Genomic DNA, 22,412 nt, shown 5'->3' with positions numbered 1-22,412 from the left:
GGCAGCCGAGTAGACCAGTCCCAGCAAAGGCATCAGCTAGATTCAAAATAAAGGCAGTGGCAGGAGACAGAAGAGTCATAATATCTGTATGGCAACCACTGCAATTGAGGTCTGCCACTGCCAGAACAGGTCTGCCACTCCTGAACAGGAAGTTCTGCCACAGGCAAAACAGACTGAAAAAGACCTGACACACCCTCCGGCTACATCGAAATGAGCGGGGTCTGAAGAATATGCCTTTCAGAAGAGCCCAAAAAAATCTGGTTCAAAGACCCACCCTGCAACCATGGCAGCCCAGCCCAAGATTACTTGGGGAGGCATAGTCTGAAGTTCCGCCCCTCCTCCAGTGTGCTATGGCACGCAGTACACGGTTGCTGATCCGGCGCAATTTACAAATTTGGCAGATTAGGGGCTAGGGAGTCCATCCCAAATGATTTTGTATCAAACAGAGGTTTTTGAGGCAGAAATAAAGCTTAGAAAAAAAGATAGTTTTTAAAATCCAAGATGGTCGCCGCCACAAATTTGCACTAAAAACAGCAAAAATAGACAGGTCAAGAAGGATGAGGATAGAGTAAAGGCCCTTAGCTCAGGCCATGAACAAGTCATTGCAGACCTTAGTGAGGGCAGTCTCTGTGGAGTGTTATGGGTGAAAACCAGATTGCAGAGCAGGGGTGGGGAACTCCGGTTCTCAAGGGCCGTAATCCAGTAGGGTTTTCAGGATTTCCCCAATGAATATTTATTGAAAGCAGTGCATGCAAATAGATCTCATGCATATTAGTTGGGAAAATCCTAAAAACCCGACTGAATTACGGCCCTTGCGGACCGGAGTTCCCCACCCCTGTAAATAGAGGATCGAGAATCTGTCGACTTGAAAGGAAGTCCAGGCAGCGACGGAGAATAGCATGCTCAAGTATCTTAGATAGAATGAATGTTGAGAAGCATACAGTATGCTTTGTGTAGTTTAATTTTGTGGTTAACTATTATGTGTTGTTAATAAAATTATATTGTGTGTATATATGAAAAATGAATGGAAAAATGGTATTACAATTAGTACTATTATGGGAGCGGGATCTGGGGAGGAGCTTTCGGGGGTCTCCCTCCAAACAATAAAGGTGCCGTAAGGCAGTAAGATGGGCCAAAAAAGACTACGAGGAAAAAATAGCCAAGGAGGCAAAAAACTTCAAGCCATTCTTTCGATATATTAAAGAGAAACAACCCGCGAAGGAAGTGGTGGGACCGTTAGATGACCATGGAATAAAGGTAGTGCTAAAGGAGGACAAAGCCATTGTTGACAAACTGAACACATTTTTTGCATCTGTATTTACCGAAGAGGACATACACAACATATCGGAAGCTGACAGGCTATACACAGGAAATGATGACGGGAAACTGACAGGGTTGACGGTCAGTCTAGAAGAGGTATGCAGGCAGATTGATAGGCTTAAAAATGATACATCCCTGAGACCGTATGGCATCTATCCGAGGGTAATCAAGGAACTGAAAAGGGCTATAGTTGAACTGCTTCAACTAATAGCCAATCTGTCGATCAAATCGGGAAGGATTCCAGAAGACTGGAAAGTGGCATATGTTACGCCTATCTTCAAGAAAGGTTCGAGGGGAGATCCGGGAAACTACAGACCGGTGAGTCTGACCTCGGTACCGGGAAAGATGGTAGAGGTGCTGATAAAGGACTGCATCATTGATCACCTTGACGGACACAATCTGATGAGGACAAGCCAGCATGGATTCAGCAAAGGAAGATCTTGCTTGACAAACTTGCTGCACTTCTTTGAGGGAGTAAACAGGCAGATAGACAAGGATGACCCGGTCGACATTGTATATCTGGATTTTCAGAAGGCGTTCAACAAGATTCCGCATGAACGACTACTTTGAAAAATTGCGAGCCATGGAACTGAGGGTGAAATACTCATGTGGATTAACAACTGGCTGGCGAATAGGAAACAGAGAGTGGGGGTAAATGGACAATACTCGGACTGGAAAAGCATCACGAGTGGAGTTCCACAGGGTTCGGTGCTTAGACCCGTGCTCTTCAACATATTTATAAATGACCTGGAAATTGGCACGACGAGTGAGGTGATTAAATTTCTCTCTCTTTTTTATTCACTCCTATTATTTGGCTTCTGTGTTTATTGATTTCTGATTAAGTGTGAGTGTGGTTTTTCTGTTAAACCATTATATAGAACATCTTTGAGGTGAAAATAACCAGGTGGATCGCTGAAATGGAGTCTCAGGGTGAGGAACGATCTATACTTCTACTAAGACTAAGTATCTTAATAAAGAATTCGGCCTGCGACTTAGCCTGTGTTTTAGATTTTGGCCCCTTATGTAATTAAATTTGACACCATGTCTTAGGGAGAGGAGGAGATAGTGAATGCTGTGGATGAGCAGACTGGATGGGCCATATCTTTTCGAAGGTGCAGTCTCCAGAACTGTCTCCACAGGTGACAGGACAAAAGAACGCCAGACCAAGCTGTGCTGACATTTCAGCCCAGACAATTGGGCATAAGACTCCATCGCGCCGCTGTAAAAGTTAATTTTAAAGAGCTCTGACGGGGGTGTGTGTGGGGAACCCCCAGTTTACTTCATACTGTTCGTGCTGCCATTGGCTGCCGTTGGGGGGGTGGGGGCATGGGGGTGCAACCCTCCACATTATACAGAAAACTTAACTTTTTCCTAAAAAAATCAGGAAAAAGTTGTTTCCTCTATAATGGGGGTTCCAACCCCCAACCCCCCCCCCCCCAACGGCAGTGAGAACACTAACTCACACCCCCATCGGAGCTCTTTAAAATTAACTTTTCCGGCAGCACGCTGGAGCCTTGTGCACAATTGTCTGGGCTCAAATGTCGGCGCGGCTTTGTCACACGCGCAAATGACTGCGAATCATCTCCATATAATCTATTCCCTCCAAAGTCAACTGAGGACATACTTCGTCACCTGGCATTGAAGTCTGAATTAACCTAGTGTGGCATGCCCTTGCTGCTGCAGCTTTGATTCCCAAAGCCAGAGACTCAAATTGCCTTTTTAGGGCCATGTCCACCTTGCGATCCTGCACATCCTTTAGCATTACGTCTTCTTCTCTATGTAAGGAGGTTTGCTTAGTAACCTAAGTCACCGTGGAATCCACTTTTGGCTGAACAAAAAGCTGTTGAAATTCAGGAGCCATAGGATAAAGTCGAGACATAGTCTTCACCACCCTTAAGGAAACTTCCAAGGTCTCCCACTGATCTGTGACTAACGAATTGATGTCTGGATGTGCAGGAAAAAACATAGTCTGAGAATTAGTGCCACTCATGACCATGCATTGTGAGGTCGACAGCTGCTGAGATTCTGACATACTGAGGGGGTCCTCCCTCTGCTCAAAGGCAATCACTGCCTTTTGACTTCAATTCTCTGTAAGAGAACCCAAATCCTCCAGGAGCAAAGCCTCGCCCTGGGATAATTAAGTCATGGAGTCTGATCCCAATTCTTTTCCAACTAGTCTTGCTGGCCCAGAGGCAGGATCTTCTCCAGTGTTGGAGCATTCTGAAGGGGAATCTTCATTTGTGCCAGCACTGGCACACCCACAGGCGGTACAGGGGGGCCCTGAAAAGTAAAGTAAGTTTTCCATAAGAGATTAACGAAGTCTACACCGACACCTGTGGCTTGGATGCTGGTATCAATGGTGATGCAGCTTGCTCCAGAGAGGATGCCATGGATGAAGATGCACCCCTCGAAGTTGAAGCGAGCCACATTAATGGTCTTTACTTGGCCGGTACAACTAGACTCGATACCTTAGTGGCCTGAGACCCCGTCTGGGGAGCTGGTGACTTCTTAGCTGGCTTACCTCACGGAGCTAGAGCCTGCGACACTGATGGCAATGCCTTTGATGTCAATGGCTTGGACGGTACTGAAAGCATCTGCGATGTATCCATGGTATCGAAGATAAGCCTTTGTTGTAGAAGGCAGATTTTAATGGAGTACTTCTGCAAGGTCGAACAGCGCATACACGATTCCACGCAATGGTCCGGGCCCAGGCACTGAATACACCACTTGTGTGGATCAGTTAAAGAAATAGTGCGCTGGCACTGACCGCACTTCTTGAAGCCAGTTAATGGGTGGGACATGGGAGGGAAAACCTCCTCAGCCAAATCAAAACTCAAAGGCTGAGGTGAAGGCAAAGGCCCCGCAATTAAAAATGGTTTGAGAAAAAAAATAAACATTCTTCTTTTTTTTTTACGAGAAAAAAGTAAAGAATAAGAAAAATCAGAAAAACACATAAGCTAGAAGGCAAAATAAAACAGAAACCGTTTCACACACGACTTTGTAGCTCCGTGGAAAACTGAGAACTGAGGAGCTGTGCGCCTACATTGGGCGGAAAAGCACTCATGCATGTGCAATGCAGTCAGTCGCAAACTTAATAAAGTTCTTAAAGTGCTTCAGCAGCTATCCGTACCAGGGCTCCATGGATAACGTCACCCACATGTGAGAATATGCTGCCTGCTTATCCTGGGATAACTGATGCCACAGCAGGCTGCTTCCCATGAGAATTGTGGACCCTGAGCAAAGTGCTGCTCAATGGCAAGATAGCTACCATTCCCACTGGTGGGAAACTCCCATAGGCCAACAGCACTCATGCCCCTGTGCCTGCAGGCACAGGGTCACACTGTCTGTTGCAGGCCCAAATTCCTCCCCTGCTGTAGCACCTCCTAAATCAGCTCCATCTCTCAGCAGACAAAATTACCCTGCCCCAGAGCTTGTGGGTCAGCGGCCAGTGGCAGTCTTTCTTGAGCATAGCTGTACTGCCGAGCTACCTGCCCCCCCACATTCCACCCCCTACCCCTGCCCACTGCCAACAGCACAGACTTTAGAGTGCTCTTTCACTCTTGTTTCTTTTTCTGACTCAGTACTGGAGAAGGGGGAAAGAGAACCCACCTTCTAAGTACCAATATCTGTCTTATCATTCCCTTTGTAATTCCCCCACTTTAGCACAGTATATTGATGCACCTTCTTGCCCAGTTAGCCTAGATTGTAAGCTCTTTTGAGCAGGGACTATCTTTTCTGTGTTTTGATGTACAGCGCTGCATATGTCTAGTAGCACTTTAGACATGATTAGTAGCAGACTTAAGTTCTGCTCATAACACAAATGCCCCACCTAAATGTCAGGGCCCCAATGGGATCCAGCCCCCCAATGCTCCAACCCCATTATGAGCAGACCCTTGCTGTATTAGTGGGAAAGTCCTCAGACTGACCCTTGGAACCTTATCACAGCTCTGGTAATCTCCCTGACCTTAGACATTAGCCCAAGTTCCTGGGAATCAGGCCCAAAGTAAACCCACTGCACCAATTCAGACTGCAACCTTCTGCTGGAATCAAAGAATACAGTACTGGCAGAGTTCAGGTCTTCACAAATCTTAATAGGGATAATGAAGTCAATGAAAGTTAGTGTCCTCTGATTCGTCTGCTAGTTGAAGAACACTTGTCTAGACTGGTCTAGCAGGTTGTTAAGGAAAGCATATTTAATGCTGAAAATTTAACATACCTTGTTTCCCTGAAAATAAGACACTGTCTTATATTAATTTTGGGCCCAAAAAAGGCACTAGGTCTTATTTTCGGGGTAGGCCTTCTTTTTTCCATGTACAATGATCATCTCTCCCTTCCTCTCCTCCACCCCAATTCTTCCTATTTCTTTTCTCTCCCCCACATGTGCAGCATCTTTCCTCCCCTCTCACCCATCCCTTTGTGCAGTATCTTTATATCCCTCCCTCCCATTCCCCCTGTGCAGCAGAACCTTTGCAACTTCTATCCCTCCCTACCTCCCAACCCTTGTGCAGCAGAACCCTTGCAGCTTGTATCTCTCCCGCCGACCAAAATACTGTACCTGTCTAGATTGCTGCGATGCTGCTGTTTGTTACAAAATACAGTATTTCGATCTCGTGGTTAGTGGGAGAGATGGAAGGGGCAGTGTGGGGGGGGGGGGGGCACGTGCGGGAGTCTTGCTGCCGGCAACTAGGGCTTATTTTCGTGGTTAGGGCTTATATTAAGACCTACCCCGAAAATCAAGCTAGAGCTTATTTTCGGGGAAACACAGTAGTTATTGTAGTATCCTTAGATAGGTCAAACAAATGTAGGCCTTATGGACCTGTGAATACAGAACAGTCAGGCAGCAGAGCTGTTATATGTTAACCAAAGATTAAAAAAATAATTTACTTACTGTAAAATTTCAACTTTTCTCAGAAATGTCAGTGCCTACAAAAAATACGATCAAACTTTCACACTTAAGTTCATATTTGCTTTCTGCTTTGCACAGTTCACATTTTCACTTACACACATATACATAAAACTCATACCAATTAAAAATCATTTTCCCCAAAGATCAAAATTTTAATGTAAATGAGGCCATTTTTGTTATGAGGAATTTTTCCAAATGTTCTAGGCTAGATCGTCTTAAAAATGTTAATTTTAAATCACTGATCACATCACAAGAATATTTGATTACAAATGTCAGATATGTTGATCCCTGATCTAATCTAATCTTTGATATTTTATACAAATTCATCCCAACAGGAGGCCTGTGCTAGAGGTTTTTAGCATAGGCCGTCAAGGTAAGTGGTTCTATGCTCATTGGAATTCTCTGAGTGTCGGAGTATTTACCATGTCAGCCCGTGCTAAAAACCTCTAGCGCAGCTTGATAAAAGGGGACCTTAGATTGTAAGCCCTCCCAAGGAAATGAGTGTGTGCGTACTGGAATACGAACATAAGAATAGCCTTACTGGGTCAGACCAATGGTCATCAAGCCCAATAGCCGGTTCTCACGGTGGCCAATCCAGGTCACTAGTACCTGGCCAAAACCCAAGGTGTAGCAATATTCCATGCTACTGATACAGGGCAAGCAGTGGCTTCCCGCGTGTCTTTCTCAATAATAGACTATGGACTTTTCCTCCAGGAACTTGTTCAAACCTTTCTTAAAACCAGCTACACTATCCGCTCTTACCACATCCTCTGGCAATGCATTCCAGAGCTTAACTATTCTCTGAGTGAAAAAAATTTTCTCCAATTGGTTTTAAAAGTATTTCCCTGTAACTTCATGGAGTGTCTCCCAGTTTTTGTAATTTTTGACGGAGTGAAAAATGGATCCACTTGTACCCATTCTACTCCACTCAGGATTTTGTAGACTTCAGTCAGATCTCCCTTCAGCCGTCTCTTTTCCATGCTGTTTTAGTCTTTCCTCATACGAGAGGAGTTCCATCCCTTTTACCATCTTGGTTGCTCTTCTTTGAACCTTTTCAAGCGCTACTATATCTTTCTTGAGATAAGAAGACCAGAATTGTACACAATATTCCAGATGAGGTCACACCATGGAGTGATACAGGGGCATTATAACATTCTTAGTCTTGTTAACCATCCCTTTTTTAATAATTCCTAGCATCCTATTTGCTTTTTTGGCCGCTGCCGCACATTGGGTGGAAGGTTTCATTGTATTGTCTACGATGACACCCAGATCCTTTTCTTGGGCGTTAATCCCCAAGGTGGACCCTAGATTCCGGTAACTGTGATTCAGGTTATTCTTCCCAATGTGCATCACTTTGCATTTGTCCACATTAAATTTCATTTGCCATTTGGACGCCCAGTCTTCCAATTTCCTAAGGTCCGCCTGCAATTTTTCACAATCCGTATGCGTTTTAACAACTTTGAACAGTTTAGTTTCATCTGCAAATTTAATCACCTCACTCGTCGTTCCAATTTCCAAATCATTTATAAATAAGTTAAATAGCACAGTCCCACTACAGCCCCCTGCGGCACTCCATTGTTTACTCTCCTCCATTGAGAAAAAATGACTATTTAATCCTACCCTCTGTTTTCTTTCCGATAACCAATTCCTAATCCACAACTGAACTTTGCAACCTATCCTATGACACTTTAATTTTCTCAGGAGCCTCTTGTGAGGAACTTTATCAAAAGCTTTCTGAAAATCTAGATATACTATATCAATCAGCTCACCTTTATCCACATGTTTATTCAAAGAAGTCAAGCAAATTTGTGAGGCAAGATCTCTCTCGGCTGAACTCATGCGGACTCCGTCTCATTAAATCATGCTTGTCTATGTGTTCCACAATTTTATTTTTTATAATCGTTTCTACCATTTTGCCCGGCACCGAAGTGAGGCTTACCAGTCTGTAATTTCCCGGATCTCCCCTAGAGCCCTTTTTAAAAATCGGCATAACATTGGCCACCCTCCAATCTTTAGGTACTACAGACGATTTTAGCGACAGGTTAGAGATCACTAACAGCAGGTCAGCAATTTCATTTTTTAGTTCTTTTAGTACTCTAGGATGTATACCATCCGGTCCTGGTGATTTATCACTTTTTAACTTGTCAATTTGGCTCAGTACATCTTCCAGATTCATCAAGATTTCTTTCAGTTCTTCCGCACCATCACCCTTGAAAACCATTTCCGGTTCAGGTAGATCTCTTACATATTCTTCCATAAAGACCGAAGCAAAGAATTCATTCAGTCTTTATGCTATGGCCTTATCCTCCCTGAGCGCCTCTTTTGCTCCTTGATCATCCAACGGTCCCACAGATTCCCTTCAAATGTTTTCTGCTTCTAATGTACCTAAAACAACTGCTATGAGATTTTGCCTCTTTTGCAAGTTTCTCTTCATATTCTTTCTTAGTAGTCTTTATCAATGCTTTGCATCTAACTTGCCAGTGCTTGTGTTTCTTCTTATTTTCTTCATTCGGATCTTTTTTCCATTCTTTAAAGGATGTTTTTTTGGCTATAATAGTCGCTTTCACTTCACCTTTTAACCATGCCGGCTCTCATTTCCTCTTCTTTCCACCTTTGCTGATACGTGAAATACATCTGGTCTGGGCTTCCACGACGGTATTTTTAAATAACATCTACACCTGGTTTACAGTCCTAACCTTTGCAACTGATTCTTTTAACTTCTTTTTAACCATTTTCCTCATTTTATCATAGTCACCCTTTCAAAAATTAAACACCCCTACAGTAGATTTCTTTGCGATGCTACTCCCGGTATCAGCTGAAATTTGATCACATTATGATCACTGTTTCCCAGCGGACCCAACACAGTTAACTCTTGTACTATGTCTTGCATTCCACTAAGGACCCAATCTAAAATAGCACTCCCTCTTGTTGGTTCCTGGACCAGTTGCTCCAAAAAGCAGTCATTTATGATATCTAGGAATTTTACCTCCCTAGCACTCCCCGATGTAACATTTAACCAGTCAATGTTTGGGTAATTGAAATCACCAAATACTCAATCAATACCCTATATGGAACAGACAGGGGACTCAAAGACACTGCAAGGCCTCACCAAGAGATACACACGCATCATTCACTCAGTCGCAAATGGAAAAAGAAGTGGAGAAAAAACCTCAGTTCAGCTTCATATGGCAAAAAACTCCACTTCTTGTATAGCAAGCAGACACAAATAACCACTTGCACACGTGTGAAATATAAACAATAGTGAAAAAATGGCACTGTAGCAGCCCTCAGAGAACCAGCATGTAAATCAGCACGCCAGAAAGTGATCATGTGGATAAATTAGCACCTCAGCACAGCAGTCACTAACATTGCTTCATGAGCAGAAAAAAGCAAATAAACTTAGGGCTCCTAGCACTAGCGGTTTAACGCGTGTAATACCGCACGCTAAACCGCCGGCTGCGCTAGCCGCTACCACCTCCTCTTGAGCTGACAGTAGTTTTTAGACCAGTGTGGGGGTTAGCGCGTGATGAAAAGTCGCACACGTTAACCCCGCTAGTGCAGCTTAATAAAAGGAGTGATGGAATCCAGGCTTTCTCCAAGGCACCCGCTATTAGTACTAATACACCCGGACACCGCAGCCAGTTGACCCGACAGGGAAATATCCGCTTCACCTTGCTGCATCAGAGGTTTAAATCTTACTGCATCACAGGCAACAAATCAGGACCCTCCGTGCAGAACACACTCCAGCTCCACACATGAACCACTTCTGGTGCAAAGAAACGCCGCAGCTCAAGGCTGTTAAGCCCATCCAGACTCCACTCCCTGAACCCATACACCAATCACCAGGCTACATCAGCCAAAGACCGCCGCCCACTCAATCTGGGCATTCAGTCCATCAGGCTGGACAGATTGCAGTGTGTAAATCCATTGTTGAACTGAGGCTTTTTCTCCACTTTTTTTTCTTTTTACATTTGCGACTAAGTGAATGAAGCGTATGTATGTGTTGGTGAGGTTTTGCAGTATCTTTGAGTCCCCTGTCTTTTCCAAATAAGGTATTGATTGAGTATTTTGTGGTTTTACATGCCCTTTTCCTGAGGTGTTTGAATAATTGAAATCACCCATTATTATAGTGTTGCCCATTTCTCCAGCTTTCCTAATCTCTGAAAACATTTCTTCATCTGTCTGCTCATTTTGTCCCAGGGGACGGTAGTATAACCCAGCCTTTATATTCCTACCTTCACACATGGAATTTCTATCCATAAGGATTCCACATTGCTATCTATGCCATGCAGAAAGTTTATTTTATTTGATTCAATTCCCTCTTTAACATATAGCGCAACCCCCCTCCAATTTGATCTACTCTATCCTTGCAATATAATTTGTACCCAGGTAACACAGTGTCCCATTGATTGTCCTTTCACTAGGTCTCCAAGATACCTATTATATCTATCTCATCATTCAGTGTTATATACTCCAACTCTCCTATTTTATTTTATATGCTTCTAGCATTTGCATACAGACACTTCAAATTGTGCTTTTTCCTTGCAACTACAAGCTGCTGAGAAGACAGGGAAAATTTGAGTCTTTTACTCTGCCTTCCTCTTAAAACTTCCTGGCTTTCTTTCACCATTATTGGAACCTCTCTATCGGGACTCCCTAAATATCCTGTTTCAATAGTATCCTCCAAGGATACCTTACACCGAACCATCCGCTCTAGGGCGACTGTCGGCTTTCCCCCACATCTCAGTTTAAAAGCTGCTCTATTTCCTTTTTAAACATTAGCATCAGCAGCCTGGTTCCATTCCGGTTAAGGTGGAGTCTGTCCTTTCGGAACAAGCTCCCCCTTTCCCATAAGGATGCTCAGTTCCTAATAAATCTAAATCCCTCATCCCTGCACCATCGTTTCAACCACGCATTGAGACTTTGGAGCTCTACCTGCCTCTTGGGTCCTGCATGTGGAACTGGGAGCATTTCTGAAAATGCAACCCTGGAGGATCTGGATTTCAGCTTTCTACCTCAGAGCCTACATTTGGCTACCAGAACCTCCCTCCCATATTTTCCTATGTCATTGGTACCTACATGTACCAGGACAGCTGTCTCCTCCCCAGCACTATCTAAAATCCTATCTATATGACGCGTGAGGTCTGCCACCTTCGCACCAGGCAGGCAAGTGACCAGGCAATCCTCACGCCCATCAGCCACCCAGCTATCTACATGCCTAATAATCAAATCACCAACTACAACCACTGTCCTAACTTTTCCCTCCTGGGCAGAAGCCCCTGGAGACACATCCTCGGTGTGAAAGGATATTGCATCCCCTGGTGGGCGGGTCCTAGCTACAGGACTATTTCCTACTTCACCAGGGTGATGCTCTCCTTCTAGGAGACCTCTTTCCTCCAAGGCAGCACAGGGGCTACCAGACGTGGAACTTCTCAGCAACATCCCTGTAAGTCTCCTCTATGTACTTCTCTGTCTCCCTCAACTCCTCCAAGTCTGCTCCTCTAGCCTCAAGGTAATTTACTCATTCTCTGAGAGCTAGGAGCTCTTTGCAGTGAGCACACCTTGATTTACTGCTTAAAATAGTGTAAATCTAAATTTTAAAAAATCAAAACAAAAAACTTTAAGCTATAAAAAGTAAAAATTGGTGAGTTCATTAGAATCTCCTTTGAGCCATCCCTATTTCTAACAGAAGCATTATATGAATGAGGAACAGAAATCATGATGTTTTTCTTTAGAGAATAGAAATAAATAAAAGTTAATGCAACTTTGCTTGCACACCTGGACTGGAGAACAGGATAACTGGGTGATGTTGGGTCATCAATAATTCACAGGTCTCCCTGGGATTTCTCTAGCAAAAGGCAGCTCATTTTTTTTCTCTTGACCACACTGTGTGGCAAAATCTGTATAATAGTTTAGTAGGGCCTCTTCTTTCACTCTGTGCTGTGCTGGGCTGAGCTAGGAGGAAAGAATAAGTGGAAGCATGGGCCTCACTTTGGCATCTCAAGTAGGGCCTCTCATAAGAACATAAGAATAGCCTTACTGGGTCAGACCAATGGTCCATCAAGCCCAGTAGTCCATTCTCACAGTGGCCAATCCAAGTCCCTAGTATCTAGCCAAAACCCAAGGAGTAGCAACATTTCATACTACCGATCTAGGGCAAGCAGTGGCTTCCTCCATGTCTCTGTCAATAACAGACTATGGACTTTTCCTCCAGGAAATTGTCCAAACCTTTCTTAAAACCAGCTATACTATCCACTCTTACCACAACCTCTGACACCTATTCTCTGAGTGAAAAAAATATTTCTTCCTATTGGTTTTAAAAGTATTTCCCTGTAACTTCATTGAGTATTCCATAGTCTTTGTAATTTTTGACAGAGTGAAAAATCGATCCACTTGTACCCACTCAGGATTTTGTAGACTTCAACCATATTTCTCCTCAGCCATCTCTTTTCCAAGCTGAAGAACCCAAACCTTTTTAGTCTTTCCTCATGTGAGAGGCGTTCCATCCCCTTTATCATTTTGGTCACTCTTCTTTGAACCTTTTCTAGTGCCCATGTTCAGAAGAAAGCTGGGTGGATTCAGGCACCTTAGGCAGGTGTATTCTCTATATATAGACTCCCCTGCACTTTTGCAATCTCATAAAATGGTGGAGCCTCCCCTCTAGGATGTGCCAATAGTTAACATTTCCTGCCAGATGCTTTACCAGTGGTATCTTACACCAGTTCGCTTGTACCGTATTTACTCGCAGACATCTGACTTGTGTTGCAGGCAGTGTGGGCAAAGAGGTACGTTTTTGCACATTTGGTGGGATTGTCCTAAAGTAGTCCCCTATTGGTCTATGGTGTTTGATATTCTTACTGAAATTTTTCATAGGCTCATTCGTAAATCTATGGGCAGTGCTTTATTGCATATGCCGCATGGGGCGTTGCCGCGCTCCTGTCAGACTTTGGCTTTTCATGTGTTTACAGCTAGCAGACTGTTGCTGGCTGCACAGTGGAAGCAGGTTCATCCACCTACTAGGCAGCATCTATTGGGGAAATTAGCTTTTGTTTTTCATATGTCTAAATTGACAGCTCTCATGCATCATCGCCTCTCTCGGTTTTTGAAGGTATGGGTTCCCTACATTAAGTGGTGATTGGTTCCCTAGTGGTCTCACCCAGCTACTGTTGTGGTTCATAGTTTATTCTCTGCACTCATATGGGGTGGGGGGTTGGGAGGTGGGAGGGTGTGGGGTTTTGTTTTGTCTCATGCTGAAGAATCCCAGTATGACATCTAGCAGGGTAGGTGGGGGGATGTGATATATATATTTCCTGCCATCCTAGGATTAGTATTGGGCCATTTTTCTGTAGGCCATATAACATGAATGTATTGAAGCATGCCCTTATTGCATTCAATACACTGCAAGTTGGTTCTTGTGGAGGCTGGAATGTTTTTAAATACCAGCATTCAGGTTCCATGATAACATGGCCAATGTAAATGTTAAAACTACAGGGGTCTGTCAAACCAGTAACCCATGGGATTGGGCTTTCTTCTTGTTCCCAGTAGGACAATAAAAAGAACTTTTTGTCCACTGAAAGGGTATCTCCATTCCTGATTATGCTCATATGTAATTGTAACCATTCTTTGGGTTTGAATGTACTCAAATGTAATTGTAAATCACCTTGAACCTTTAATGGCATAGAGCAGTGTTTTTCAACCGCTGTTCCGCGGCACACTAGTGTGCCGCGAGATGTTACCTGGTGTGCCGCAGGGCCGCCATCAAGGCAGTACTACCAGTCCTGCATTCAGGGGCCCGGAGCTGACAGGGGGCCCGAGGCAGGGGCGCCAGTAGCTCGCCAAGGCAAAGTGAGTCGATCACCCAGGACTCACTTTGTCTTGGCGATCTAATCTATCGAGCCGATAAGTCTTCTTCTCCCCGACGTCAATTCTGCAGTCGGAGAGGAAGTTCGGGCCAGCCAATCGCTGCCTGGCTGGGCGGAACTTCCTCTCCGATTGCAGAATTGACGTCAGGGAGAGCATGCGTCGGCGTCGGCTTTGGGGCCTGTTATCCATTGGTGGGTCCTGTTCCCCGATGGCAGCGGCAGTGGCAGTGGCTTGGGGAACGGCAGGGAGAAAGAAAGAAAGGGGGCAGGCAGGGAAACAGAAGGAAAGAAGAGAAACAGAAAAAAAGAAAGAAAGGTCAGGGAGAGAGGAAGAAAAAGTTGGGGGAGGGAATGAGGTGTGGAGGAGAGAAAGCATACAGGCTGATAGAAGGGAAGAAAGATTGGATGCACAGTCAGAAGAAGAAAGTGCAACCAGAAATCACCAGACAAGGTAGGAAAAATGATTTTATTTTAAATTTAGCAAAGTGGAGGCAGTATTACCACAGTTTTCAAAGGAATTTGCCCAAATAACTTAATAGTTAACTGGGTAAATTCCCAGAGATGAAAACTTCCCTTCACTTACTATGCACAGTTCTGAATTTATATCTGCTGTCTATATTTTACAATATGGTCACCTTTTACTAAACCGCAATAGTGGTTTTTAGCGCAGGGAGCCTATGAGCGTCAAGAGCAGCGCTGGGCATTCAGCGCAGCTCCCTGCGCTAAAAACTGCTATTGTGGTTTAATAAAAAGGATGGAGGGTATATTTGTCTATTTTTGTATGCTATAAAAACCAAATACAGAGAGAGACTGAGAGCTGTTGACGAAGAGCTACGTGTGTGTCTTTCTTCGATTCCAGTCAGAATATCAGCTTTGTGTTCAGCCAAACAGGCCCAGGTTTCGCACTGAATAAAGTATTTTATAATTTTTCACTATTCTGTTTACTTAATATTTCATAATAAAGTAATTATAAAATACTTTCTTTGTGTTTATTTGATTCCTATTCAAGAGAATTATTTTATATATAGTCAATATAGGCACAGAGTTAAATTTTTTAACATTTTCTAATGGTGGTGTGCCTCGTGATTTTTTTCATGAAACAAGTGTGCCTTTGCCCAAAAAAGGTTGAAAAACACTGGCATAGAGTGATCCATAAATCCTAGATTACATCTCACAAACTGCTCCAGTTCTGTCCCAAACATAGAGCTACAGTTTGCAGTCAGGTTCTAGGAACAGGCTTTGGTTGAGACACTACCAAGCTAATCCCCACGGGTCATCCACTCACGGCTCAGAGGCTGCCCTTGATGTTGGACACTATAACCCAATTTTTCATCTCTCATTGTTCTAGTACTGATGATGTAACTCACAGCTGCTGGTTCCCATATGTCATGCCCTTCTTTCCCATGTTGCAGCCTGATTCTCCATCTTAGGACATAAGCATGGGAATGGTAGCCATCTTGGCAGTGGTATTTTTGGTGGGAAAAGTCTCAAAAGTCCATAAAACTTCAAATTTTCACTAAAATAATCCAAAAGTTGAAAACCACAAAATGAACGCACACTTGTCATTGGTAGGGTCCCGGTTTGGGTGCCAGTTTGTAAACTCCCAGCCATGCAGAACATTGGATCTTTCATGTAAGGTCTCCTTGAGGTAAAAGAATGCTCTGTAACTACAGACTGCTTTCAACAGAAAAAGGGGAGATATCAAAGAAGATGCTGCAACAGTCAGATATGAACATGTAATTTTGGTAGCAAGTAATCTTTTCCTATTTTATCCCTTGTTTGAAAAGACGGAATTGCATTCTAAAAACTCCAAAGAGATTATGGAAGACTGACTGGCCAATTCTACTATTGCAGCAGGAGTCCCTCCAAACAGTATTGAGATATGAATGTATGGACAGTTGCAACCCTGCAAATTTATTTCATGGAGGCTGGACTAGCAATGCTGCTCCCCTATCATCCAACAGTAGTAGCTCAAGGTGAATTACATTTAGGCACCAAACCTGGTGCTCTAACCACTAAGCTACTTCCCACATGCATTTCACAAATCTGCTAGTGATTCCTCCTTTGTCTGTTTTAAAGCTTTAATGCTTGGGACCCACATGGAAGGCATGGGTAGGACCACCAAGCACAGACCAGTGTAAATATTTGGATGCTTTGTTGAGTGATTATTTTTACATTTCTATTGTTTAATGGTGCTCTTTTCTTTTAATTGATTTTATTTATTATTGTAAGCTGCTTTGACCTTCTGCACTAGCGAGGTATCAAATACTTAATAAATATAAAACATAGTGAGGGCCAAAGGAAGGTGTAACAACTGCAATCCAGATAAGTTATACTCGTTATGTTTTACCCTGCTAAACATATAGTACTGCAGTGACTGAATTTTCAGCAACACTGTTAAATATATAACAGTACTGAATATTGGTGTTAATTTAAACTTAGCCTGACACTCATTATATTGGGTGAGGGCTATATAATTGGCTGTACCTCACCTCCACTTTTTTGCTGAGAATGACTAGTTTGAAGGTTGGAGGAGTGAGGGGATTTGAGCAGGAAACTGAGGAAGGTGATAGTTTAAGTGCACTCGCCCACCTGCCTGTTCCCTTTGAGTCTAGATGTGTATAGGGAGTGAGCTTGTAGGGTGTCAGCCTAGAGGCCTCTGGGAGATTATATCAATCTAACTCTGGCATGGGAATGCAGATAGACTCTGTGTGCAGTAGCCCTGATTGATTCAAGTAGCCCCGATTGAATCATGGCTAGCTAAAAGGTGTTAATGCCTGATTAAGAGGGTGCTTAGGATAATGGTGCACAGATCAAGCCAGAGACTTAATCCCATCAGGTTTCTCACCCTCCTTTGTCTATTAAATTAAAAAAAAAAGTATGGGAGATGTCAGCCTAGAGGCCTCTGGGAGATTATATCAATCTAACTCTGGCATGGGAATGCAGATAGACTCTGTGTGCAGTAGCCCTGATTGATTCAAGTAGCCCCGATTGAATCATGGCTAGCTAAAAGGTGTTAATGCCTGATTAAGAGGGTGCTTAGGATAATGGTGCACAGATCAAGCCAGAGACTTAATCCCATCAGGTTTCTCACCCTCCTTTGTCTATTAAATTGACCATTGTCTCAAACAGTTTGCAAGTTCTAAACAGAAAGATACTGGGAGATACAATATTTTCTCTATTCAGAATAAGATTCCAAGGTATAAAAGCCTGCTCTCTGCTCTATGAAGGGAGCTCTCTCTTTTCCTATCAAGCTATCATGGGAGAGGTTTTGGATCTCCCTCTCTCTGTCTATACTTCCCTTTATCTACGGAACACAAAGCTTCCTAGAACTGCAAGCTTCTATGTCCCTCTTTACCTCTGACCTCTGTAAGGCAGTGAGACTGCTTGCTCTCTGCTTAAGTGTAATGCTCTCTGCTTAATTGTAATGCTTATGAATATTACTTTTCTGTAAGCCTATTTCTATAATATATTCTTTATGCAATCACCTCTGGTTGTGTCTATTATTCTACTTCCTGGTGAGTCATCTGTGAGGGAACTGAACCTGGGACCTGGCGTTTGTCAGTACGCCTTTCACTTAACCCCTACCACCTAATATTGTGGGGGCCACTTTCAAACTGACATTTTACACAAAGCTTCCTAGAACTGCAAGCTTCTATGTCCCTCTTTACCTCTGACCTCTGTAAGGCAGTGAGACTGCTTGCTCTCTGCTTAAGTGTAATGCTCTCTGCTTAATTGTAATGCTTATGAATATTACTTTTCTGTAAGCCTATTTCTATAATATATTCTTTATGCAATCACCTCTGGTTGTGTCTATTATTCTACTTCCTGGTGAGTCATCTGTGAGGGAACTGAACCTGGGACCTGGCGTTTGTCAGTACGCCTTTCACTTAACCCCTACCACCTAATATTGTGGGGGCCACTTTCAAACTGACATAGGGCAGGGCTACTTAATTCTAGTCTTCAAAGTTCACAAGCAGGCCAGGTTTTCAGGATATCCACAATGAACAAGTATGAGAAAGATTTGCAAGCCAAGGAGGTAGTGCATAAAAACCCTCATAGTCATATTCATTGTGGATATCCTGAAAACCTGGACTGCCTGTGGCCCTCAAGGACTAGAATTGAGTAGCCTTGTTGTAGGGGATATGAAATAGTTTGGGGGTGGCGGGTGGGGGGGTTGTGCTTGGAATAGGCATTCTTCCTGCCATTTTTGCTGCTGGGGGGAGGGGAGGGATACAGAATCCAGCCCATTATTTCCAGAGATTTGAGGAGCTTTTAATTTTGGCCAGAAGCAGATCATTGGTTTAAATCATACTTTCAAGATCATTCAGCTAAAGTCCTCTTTAATAATTCATCATCTAACAACTTCACCAATTCCTTCGGGATTTCGCAAAGTTCAATTCTTTTCCCACTTTTATTTAATATCTTTTTATCACCTCTCCTAACTTTCAGTCAGTCTATTGGATTTTCCTCATTTGCATATGCAGATGACATCCAACTTCTATACTCTTTAAACTCTGCAGACCTAAAGGAGATAACCAGGGCTGTGGAGTCGGAGTCGAGGAGTCGGAATCGGAGGAAATTTCGGGTACCTGGAGTCGGAGTCAGAAGTACAAAAAACTGAGGAATCGGAGTCGGAACATTTATCTACTGACTCCATTTTTGAACTTGGCATACCAATCACGAGCGATTCTTTCAGCTATAGCACCCACTATATACACAGCACAAATGTTGCGAGCAGCTTCTGCGGCCTTAGAACCTTGATTAAAAGCAAAAAAAAGGTGGTGTCGAAAATGCTCATTTCTCTCAACTTGACATTCCATTTTAATGATCTGAAAATTAACCAGTGCTGTGGAGTCAGAGTCGGAGTCGAGGAGTTGGAGGAAATTTCGGGTACCTGGAGTCGGAGTCGGAAGTACAAAAAACTGAGGAATCGGAGTCGGAACATTTATCTACCGACTCCACAGCCCTGGAGATAACAACTATAAATAAGTTAAAACAAATAAGCCAATGGCTCAAGGACAATATGTTGGCCCTGAATGCAACAAAATCTTCTGTAATATTTTTCCCATGGAAAAATGATCTTAAATTTTCATCACAGATACTTCTAAATAACATCCCTCTCCAAATAGTAACTACAACAAAAATATTGGGAGTAACACTAGATCAAGAACTCTCTTATCAAAACCAAATTAGTTCAGTAGTTAAAAATTGTTTTTATAAGTTGCGTCTCATCAGATCATTATCAAAAGTTTTAAAACCTGAAGCTCTCAACATCCTAATCCACTCATTAATCATTTCTAGGCTAGACTATTGCAATGCTTTATACCATGGCATAACCAATAAAGAAATAAGAAGGCTACTGATAATACAAAATACAGCAATAAAAATTATTATAAATTCAAAAAAATATGACCACGTTACACCACTTTTACAAGCTGCACATTGGCTACCAGTCACACATAGAATAACGTTTAAAATCATACTGTTAACTTTTAAAATTCAACAATTACATGCTCCGATATTCCTGGATCGTTTTTTTATACCATATTCTCCACTTAGGGCACTTAGATCAACACAACATTTATTAACTATTCCTTCTTTAAAAATAATAGGGACCAGGAGACCTACCATTTTCTCGGTCATAGCTCCCCAGCTTTGGAACAATTTACCACTATATCTGCGTAATGAACCTTCCTTAGAAAAATTCAAGCGCTTCTTAAAAAGCTTTCTGTAAAAGGACGCATTCAAAACATAGACAGCAAAACTTACCAATTACTAAACCTTTAGACCTTTATCAATCTTATGAGTAGATTGCTATCAATCTTTCAAGCAGGTCACTAAATTATTCTTTTTTTTTTTTATGTGCTCCCACCACATGTGTTTTTCCCTAAATGTTTCTTTTCTTTCTTTAAAGATTGTAGTTCATCCCTCTTGCCTTTTGTACCAGTTTGTTTCAGAACGTATATAATTTGTAGCCAATGTCTTGTCCTCCCCTTTTTTTTTAAACAAATTGTTATACGCATTGAAATATATGATATTGCGTAGATAACAAATCTTAATAAACTTGAAACTTGAAACCTAAGAATTGCTGCTGCTGGGTTAGACCAATGGTCCATCCTGCCCAGCAGTCTGCTCACATGGCGGCCCTAAGGTCAAGACCAGTGCTCCAAATGAGTCCAGTCTCACCAGTTTAGCATGCACTTGTCCAACTTTGTCTTGAAACCCTGGAGGGTGTTTTCCCCTATAACAGACTCCGGAAAAGCGTGCCAGTTTTCTCTGGGTGAAGAAGAATTTCCTTACGTTTGTATGGAATCTATCCCTAGAGAGTCCTCTCTTTCTCCCTACCTTGGAGAGGGTGAACAGTCTGTCTTTCTCTACTAAGTCTATTCCCTTCAGTATTTTGAATGTTTCGATCATATCCCCTCGCAGTCTCCTCTTTTCAAGGGACAAGAGGCCCAGCTTCTCCAATCTCTCACTGTACGGCAACTCCTCCATCCCCTCAACCATTTTAGTCGCTCTTCTCTGGACCCTTTCGAGTAGTAACGTATCCTTCTTCATGTACGGCGACCAGTGCTGGACGCAGTACTCCAGGTAAGGGCACACCATGGCCCGGTACAGCGACATGATAACCTTCTCTGATCTGTTCGTGATCCCCTTCTTGATCATTCCTAGCATTCTGTTCGCCCTTTTCGCCGCCACAACACATTGTGCAGATGGCTTCATGGACTTGTCGATCAGAACTTCCAAATCCCTTTCCTGAAGGGGAGTGAGATGGTTTAGCGGAAGGCCAGTGAGAAGCAGGTTGTAGTAGTCTAGGCGAGAGGTGATGAAGGGATCTGATTTTAGCGATATTGAAGAGAAAAATGACAGGTTTTGGCAGTCATTCAATTGGATGTGTGAAGAGAAGGAGAGAGATGAGTCAAAGATTACCGCAAGGTTGCGAGCCAACAAGACAGGGAGGATGAGGGTGTTGCTCACAGAAATAGAAAACGGGGGAAAGGGAGACAGGTTTAATTTTAGATGGTGGTGAGCCATTCAGGTAGTGATATCAGACAAGCAGGTTGAAACCTGGGACTGAATGTCAAAATTTCAGGTGTAGAGAGATAGATCTATGAGTAGTCAGCATAGAGGTGATAATAAAAGCCATGGGAGGAGATTAGAGCACCAAGGGAAGAAGATGGAAAAAAAGTTGTCCCAGGACAGAGCCCTGAGGTACCCCAGTGGGATGGTGTTGGAGGATAATCCACCATAGCATATGCTAAAGGTGTGATGGGAAAGATAGGAAGAAAACCATGTGATAACAGAGCCCTGAAATACAAGTGAGGAATTGATAAGTAGGTGGTGATTTACTATGTCAAAAGCTGTGAATAGATTAAGAAGGATGAGAACATAGTAGAGGCCTTTGGATTTGGCCAGAAGCAGATCATTGGAGACTTTTGTAAGGATGGTTTCTGTAGAATGAAGAGGGCGAAAGCCCAGTTGAAGTGGGTCAAGGATAGCTTGTGATAAAAGAAAGTCAAGACAATGGTGGTGAACAGCACATTCAAGTAGCTTGGATAAAAAGGGGCAGAGGGAGACAGGACAATAGTTGGAAGGTCAGGTAGGGTCCAGCAAAGATTTTTTTGAGGAGTGGTGTAACAACGGCATGTTTGAAGGAATTGGACACAGTTGCAGTGGAGAATGATAGGTTGAGGATATAGCAGATAGAGGGGATGATAATGGTAAGTAGATGGGTGGGAATGGGATCAGAGGAACAGGTGGTGAGTTTGGAGGAGGAAAGAAAATGTGCAGTGGAGTGGGGTGGTGGTAGAGTGGGCTGGGGGAGGTGGTTTGACTGAGAACTCAAGGTTAATTTTGTGAACCCTGTTGTAGAAGTACTCAGCCATAGTCTCGAGGGACAGTGATGGAGGGGTTGGAGGTGGTGGTGGGGGGACCTTGAGTAAGGAGTTCAGTGTGGGAAAGAGGTGGCAAGGGTTGGAACCGAATCAGTCAGTCAGTCAGGTGTAGTAATCTTGTTTGGCAAGTGAGAGAATGGATTGGAAGGAGGTCTGGAGGAATTTGAAATGAATAAATTTAGTATGGGTATGGGATCTAGTATGGCACAAGAACATACGTAGTGAATTTTAGAGTTTAGCTAGGGCTGGGGTTTGAGGTGTGTGGGATAGGGGGTGTGAGGATATTTAAAACAGAGGAGAGAGTGGTGGTTTAGGAGGAAACAGCCAGACTTGTGTAGCATAGTGGTAGAAGAGGGGTCGATGGCATGAAGATTCCTAAATGTACAGATTCCATTTCTAGATTGTGGGGAAATTAGAGGAAATACT

At 43.2% G+C, this 22,412-nt stretch overlaps 1 protein-coding gene across 4 annotated transcripts in view; it reads right to left on the bottom strand.

Annotated features, from left to right (window-relative positions):
• Window positions 1-22,412, bottom strand: part of CIB4 (calcium and integrin binding family member 4) — a 95,748-nt gene that overhangs the window by 72,440 nt on the left and 896 nt on the right. For 3 of the 4 annotated variants that reach the window (XM_033939528.1, XM_033939526.1, XM_033939524.1), the window contains exon 2: window positions 6,209-6,243. The exons of the other annotated variant lie outside the window; for it this stretch is intronic. Coding sequence is in view for 1 of the 3 variants with exons in the window: in XM_033939524.1 (XP_033795415.1) it covers window positions 6,209-6,243 (35 nt within the window). In the remaining 2 variants the exon portion in view is untranslated. The remainder of the gene's footprint in view (window positions 1-6,208; window positions 6,244-22,412) is intronic. 4 annotated transcript variants of the gene reach the window in all.

The sequence above is a fragment of the Geotrypetes seraphini genome, chromosome 3 (genome assembly GCF_902459505.1).
Source record: "Geotrypetes seraphini chromosome 3, aGeoSer1.1, whole genome shotgun sequence".
In the NCBI taxonomy this organism is placed as follows: domain Eukaryota; kingdom Metazoa; phylum Chordata; class Amphibia; order Gymnophiona; family Dermophiidae; genus Geotrypetes; species Geotrypetes seraphini.
The sequence above is the reverse complement of the archived record's forward strand: the minus strand, read 5'-3'. Positions and strand labels throughout refer to the sequence as shown.